Source organism: Pleurotus ostreatus, assembly GCF_014466165.1.
Source record: "Pleurotus ostreatus strain PC9 chromosome Unknown scaffold_6, whole genome shotgun sequence".
NCBI lineage: Eukaryota > Fungi > Basidiomycota > Agaricomycetes > Agaricales > Pleurotaceae > Pleurotus > Pleurotus ostreatus.
The window spans coordinates 1,990,536-1,997,289 of record NW_023503161.1 but is presented as its reverse complement, the minus strand read 5'-3'; the positions used below and the strand labels follow the sequence as shown (position 1 = coordinate 1,997,289).

Here is a 6,754-nt window from a genome sequence, read left to right as displayed (position 1 = left end):
GCCTTATTATGAGCACGTTACGCTCTCCCACATGTTCGGGTGAAGTTCACCTGAATGGCCGAACAACACCTGAACAACACCTGAACAGAATCCGAACATTGGCTGAATTTCTCCACCAAAACTCTTTTTTTTGGTTCAGATTTTGTTCAGGTCACCTGAATTGTTCACCTGAACATTTGGTGAATTCAGGTGAATTTGACAGGTAATGTTCACCTGAATGTTAGGTGAATTCAGGTGGAATACATTAGTACTACTTCTTGTTGCAGGAATTCTTGAATAATGGCTCCTTTTAAGTGGGAAAACTGTTCAAAGAGGTCAACAATACTTCTTCCTAAGAATATCTTTTACTCTGAACACTGTTCTACTAACAAATAGTATATTGTTACAGTGGGAAAATATCACCCAAAATAGAAGTTGTAGAGCCATCTTTTCCGACTCTGCCGGTATAGATAGGCATTGTGAGGACTTGACTTATTAGTGAGAAAAATGTAAATTACTTGAAAAAACAGGGAAAGTTTTCAGTTTTCTTACTGTATAGACTGTTTAAGAGGTCTACTACATTTATCAGCAGTTGTTTTGTCAATGCTAAACACTCATTATGCTGAAGAAAGAGTTTCCTGATGTTCCCACAGTAACAAGAATTTTCCCATGGTCAGTATTAAACTTAGTGAATACTTTTGGGGAAGACCAAGATACTTTTTGCAGGGTATATCAACCTGGTTATATGACTATTTGTAGAATTCTCATGAGCTACTTTCATTGTTCTGCAGTAGTTGATAGAAATAGTAGAATCACATAGAAATGACACCATGGATGACAACCATATTGATGAGACCATATTCAGGTGTTGTTTGTATGTGGTTCAGATGATGTTTGGGTAATGTTCATATAATGTTCAGATAATGTTCAGATAATGTTCAGGTGATGTCCAGATGCTGCTCAGATGACATTCATCTGACATTCAGATAGAATTTGGATGATCTCTGTTCACCTGAACATCACCTGAACATCACCTGGACACCATCTGAACATTATCTGAACCTGAACAAAGGCTACAAACAGAATCTGAACATTATCTGAACATTTGGTGAAATTCACCTGAACAGTATCTGAACAATACCCGAATACCCGAACATCACCTGAATGTCAGATGAACATGTGGTGGACTGCAACATACACCGAGAGCGAGGCCTCGCAACGCTCTAGTACCAAACATGCGGCATCGGTAGTTTCCAAGTAAAAAAAGCGATGTAAAATCCCCGTAGTTCCTTGGAGAAAGAGGTAAACCTCATTCTCTTTTCGAAGTTGGCCAGTGTTCCAGGGTCAAGCAAGGTCCAACCTGGGGGAGTAAGTCTCCTTCACACTTTTCTTATTGCGCACTCCTATCATTATGAAACTTGAACTTAAAGGCGCCTTAGCGCCCATCACGTGCTTCCAAATTCTGCGAGTGGCTTACTTATTTTCTAGGAATTTGCTTCTTCCGAGTCTCCCTTTTCCTTTTCCTTGGTCTTCTTCCAGCACCTGTCATGAACGTCCTCCACAGTTGGGAGATGACGGAAAGACTTGTTGTTGACGCTATCAAGTTCGCCACAAGTGACGTGACCCAGAGAGGTTTCTGCCTTCCTTTCCTTTCTACTTCTTTGGAGCTGGTACGTGGAAGAGGTAAAGGATTGAGTCTCGGGGGTATGTTAGGCACTTCGTTTTTTTCAGAGTAGCACTTATCTTGCATATACAGTCTTACGGTCTCTTCCCCAAGATGGGGAACTTGAAGCCCCCCTCAAAGAAATCGATTTCCCTCTCAAAGGATCCGTTCTGTGGACAAAGGACGAGCTCTTGGCCTTGACAGGTCTGAGCTGTGTTATTTGTCTGGAGAACAGAGTTTCCTGAAGAGAAAGGAGTTAGATTCAGGTTTACGCGCACAAACTCCCTGGGAGATCTGCCTGACCTTCCGACTCAATCCCTTATCCTTCTACCGCCGGATCTCAAATACCTCTACTCAAGTACTTTTACCTTTTTAAGACCATACTGGCTCGTGCAGTATCCTCTGGGGTAGTTCCCTCCTGGGGATTAGCAGGGATCGGCCTACCATGATTTCCCAGTGACCTACTGTGATTGTAGTTTTAGGTCGCAGTCACCCAATGGTTGTGGGCATCCTTGCACTCTCGCTTCTCTCTCATCGACGTGAACATGCCCCTCTTGTTGTGCGAACCCAATCTTTTACTGCTGTGTCTGCTCGACCTGCCATGACACTGATCTTAGTAACCCTGGGTCAAAGTCACCAACGTAGTTGTCCAGGCAGTTGTTCACGTTTGCCTCGCTCCCATCCCTCGACTTATGCACCAGTGTCAAGGGGTTAAGGGAGACCTTTCCTATAGTGATCGACCTCGCTGCCGTGACAGCCCTTGCATAGATCTGGTTCCTACTCCCCTTGTTATGGAACCCCTACTTGGTGACCTAGATCCTGTTCAAATTCATCACACCGACGACGTGGTGGAGGGAACAGTCCAGACATGGATATCAGGATGACTGGGCCCACCAGGCACATGATCACTCTCTCCCGAACTCTGTGAACTCCCTCTCGAACACATCTTACGCGCTCTGCTGGTGCGCTGGAGTGCAGGGTCACCCTCATCATTACCCCTCGTTCAACGCTGATGCCACTCGCCAAACACGAACGTGAAGGAAAGTTACCCATGCCTTCTGCCTCTCTACCCAACATACGTCACTCATGGTACTTCGACGCTGTCATCTATTCAACATGGCACCTACAACACCCAATGGCTACTGCAAGCTACATTCAACCTTGCCCTTCCACCACTCACCGTGTCACGTCCTCGTTCCCTCTCACTCGTGCCATCCCACATGTGCCATCCCACATCTCCACGGCTCGAACGACTCGACGACCCAAGCACTGTACTGCTAACTAACTACTCCACATCTCTCCACTCCCAATCTCTCCCCTCTCCTCTGATCCCCCCCGCATCCTTCCCCAAGCCCATCCCCTCCCTCTAATCCGACTATCCACTACTCTATTCTACCCCCACCAGCTCGCCCAGCCCTGAAATCCCTCGACCATCAATCCGTCCCGTATACACTTGTTCACATCAGGAAAAACCCCCTGGGCTTTGAAGCCCGACAGAAGCTGCCCAGAGCATAAATAAGCTGACAGGAGCCATTAAACCTCTGCAAGCCAACTAAGATTTCAAACAAAGGTTCAACTGGATATCGAAATGTTAAAGCAATCAGAACATAAATGTTAACTCTTTCCCTGAGCTAATCCTAATGTATGGTTTGTTTGACGTCATTTGTCACCTACGAAAGACCCAAAGATTGGAAAGACCCAAAACCTTTCAAATCCTTGAAAGCCACCGAAGCCCTCAAAGCAATCAAACCTGTCCAACCTATCAAAAGATTTCATAGCCATCATTCAACATAGAAATCCATTGCAAGACATGTGAAGAACTTAGTCCAAATCAAAATCTGCCTTTAGTCACCAGAGATCATATCCTGTATGCAAGAGGTTGAAGATGTTGAAGCTTGGAAGTATACCAAAGAGTAGTATTAGAGCAATACAGAAATAATTCACATTGATTTCATAAAATCACCACCAAATTGGTGTTGGCATTTGCATACTGGAGCAGGGCAGAATGGGTATTAGATGACTTTGTATAGTAAGGTAGGTATAGTATGTATGTATGCTGGAAGGAACAGAAATGAAGTGATATCTACGATGCACTAGGGACTGGAGTTGGACTTCTGGAGAGTGTTTGTGAAGCTAGTCCAGAAGCAGAGACAGGGGCAGGTGTAGACGAGGTAGCGGCAGAGGCAGGCACAGATGAAGTACATGATGCAGTACTAGACTTGGAGGTTGACCGGCCAGGGCCTGCCTCTAGGGCGTCAAAATCCACCTCATCAAAATCGTCCGCTGGATCTTCACCGTAGTCATGAGCATGCAAGAATCCTGGCTTGGAAATATTCCTGATATGCAAAGGTCATTTGAAATGAAGGGATGGACGAAAGATGGACAAACATTATATCACGCCATAAAGACTCTTGAAACTTCTTGAACCAGTTTGGCGACTTCTGCTCGACATAATTAAGCCTGGCCATATAATGCTCGTAACTGCAATCACCCTCAGTCAAATCAGAACAGATAACCAGAGTACTATATTACTCACATAGGCCTGACAATGTTTGTCTTGAATTTGACCTCCGTACGGTATCCATCACGATATTCGTTAACTGCATGATGAAGCTTGAACAAAAAATAATCAGTATACGTAGTACTAAAGAGACGAGGTCGGGAAGGGAACTCACAGCTGCGATTACCAAGGCGAGCAGGGCCTTCGGTATGGCCTTAAGCTGCAGCATTTTGCCAAAGGCCATCTGGGTTGTCAGACTGCCTGAGCCGTCAAAGAATACCCTTCGAATAACATCAGCTATGGCACTGTTGCCAAAAGGAGCTTGAGCGTCAAAGCTTCGCTTCTAAATGAAAGTTGTGATTCTCATATCCAAGTGAGAATAAGAAACAAACTCACCAGAGCGTTCACTTCAGCGTAATGAAGGTGACCCTTTTCCAACAGAAAGGCTACCTTTGATTTAATGCTGGATGCGTCTGAACCTGGGCCAAGAAACCGATAGTTCCCAGGCGCCAACAAGGTGGCACGATCCTTCACGGCATTCCTCATCAATGGTCCCACGTAGCTGATCTAAGCATCAGAGGGACGGTGAAGAGGGAAAGATAAGCTGGAAGGTTTCTGAAGGGAGAGAGACGACATTGAACTTACATAGGTAATCAACATGGCTTTGATATCTTCATCATCATCGCCGTCATCCAGCTCAGCCTCTTCCAGACCGTCGAGGTACTTGATCTCATTGGGAGAATCACATGTACTACGTACTAGGTCCCAGATGAAGTTATTGATGTTGCGTGGGAAGGCTTCTTGAAGACAGATGTGACATCGCATGGCTTCCCTAGCCTTGATTGCAATGCGTCGTGCTTCAGGATAAGGTTTGAAGTCTTCAATGTTGATTTTAGGACCACGACGTCCCTTCCGACGGCCTGTACCACGCTTCCTCTTTAGAACCCGTCTGCGACCAACTAGCTCATCGTCGCCATCCTCTGCTACAGTCTGCCAAATGTTGGTTAGCTTCATCTCTAGTGAAAGAGAAAGGGAAGTGACCTGGGCGCTTCTCTTGTGAGGTTTCTTCTTCAACGGGAACATCTGGTTGAAGAGTCATTAGCTTGGTTAGCATGCAAAGCAGTGAAACAACCTCTATGTCGTAGTCCTCCTCAACTTGGCTCTTCTTCGACTTACGCCTCTTGGATTTGACATCAAGATCTGACTCCTCGTCCTCCATGGAACTGCTACTGCCTGAGCCACTGGTCTTGTCGGATGGCTCGTCCACGTCCACGTCCTCCTCGTCCTCGTCCTCGTCCTCGTCCTCGTCCTCCTCAGGCTTCTTAGACTTGAATTCCACAGGTGGTTCATCTGCTCAAAAGGCCATGATTTAGCAATCAAGGGAGAACCAGTTCATTGATTGTCACCGTCTTCAGAATATATGGTCTTAGCCGCATTCTTGGGAGCCAAGCCCCTCAATCTGGCCGCAAGACCATCACCAGCAGTATCGCTAGCACTAGCCTCATCATCTTGAAGACCATCTATCTCGTCAGCGTTAGGGACACCCTCCTCTGTTTTCCGCTTCTTGGGCAACACTCTGTCAGGTGCTGATGATATGGAACACTTTCCGAGACTAGTCTGGCCCGTCTCCTGTGAGTTCTCTCGGGATAAGACATCTGCATTCCGCTTTTGGATTTCTGCCATCAAGAAAGCATGAGCTAAGACTGCCTGAGCATGATGCACGTACCACTGCTTTTGGCTTCTTGCTCTGCCTTTTTAGCTTTCTTAGCCTTGACCTTTGCGGCGGTAGCCTGTGCTTTCATCTTGGCCTTGGACTTTACGCCCGAGTCATCCACATCCTCATCCTGGGCCTCAGCCTTGCCTTTGCCCTTCTTCGCCTTCTTTGTCGGGGGTGGTGAAGAGACAGCAGCTGTGTTAGACCTTGTCACTCTGGCCATAGTGGGCGGTGAGGTGGAAGATGGATGGAGGAAGGAGAGAGAGGTCAACGTTGAAAAGAGGTACAGTATGCCAAAGACGTAAGGAAAAGTCTCCCTGAATATCGTTGAAAATATCGGTGAATTTAAAGTTTGTCCGCTCTCTTGAAATCTATTACTTCAAAAATAAGTACTATGTATCTACATGAAACTAGAGTTGTTAATCCAACCGTTACGGTTCTTAATCCAGCTTTCTCCAGCTTTGTCTGAGTGCAGGACAAAAGACGCCCTCTCACCTACATAAGGCATGTTAAAATGAGTTATGTTTTTCGAGTCAAAGACAAGCCAGTCCCCATTCCTGAGCTGCAATCGCAAGCCAGCCTCCCGTAGACATATGTCTCCATCCCTGAAGCTTCCTATAGCAAGAACAAGACACATCAGAGTGTCCATGCCATCACGGTGCTCAATAGTTTGAACGTTGAGATTGACCACGACACCACTGAAGGGAAATACAGGGGAGACTTCATCGCCCGGTAGAAACTCTGCAAAGATCTTCTCTATGTTGTATTCCTTGGGTACCAAGGTTTGCAGCTATGAAAATTAGGGCGTCAGACTTGGGGCATTCAGCAAATTGTGGAAGGGAAGGTACTATATCTCTTATTTCCTCAAAAGCCAGGGCAAAGTTGTCCTTGAGTGCCT

The 6,754-nt window shown here is 46.0% G+C and overlaps 1 protein-coding gene across 1 annotated transcript; it reads right to left on the bottom strand.

The window, feature by feature from the left end:
- Positions 1–3,725: 3,725 nt before the first annotated feature.
- Positions 3,726–6,079, bottom strand: PC9H_008891 (uncharacterized protein; the record flags this gene model as incomplete). The annotated part of the gene is made up of 9 exons (XM_036778398.1): positions 3,726–3,978; positions 4,031–4,123; positions 4,179–4,255; positions 4,318–4,485; positions 4,539–4,709; positions 4,788–5,225; positions 5,275–5,492; positions 5,549–5,818; positions 5,869–6,079. 9 exons carry the CDS (start codon positions 6,077–6,079, stop codon positions 3,726–3,728), a joined length of 1,899 nt encoding a protein of 632 aa, XP_036629826.1.
- Positions 6,080–6,754: the final 675 nt, after the last annotated feature.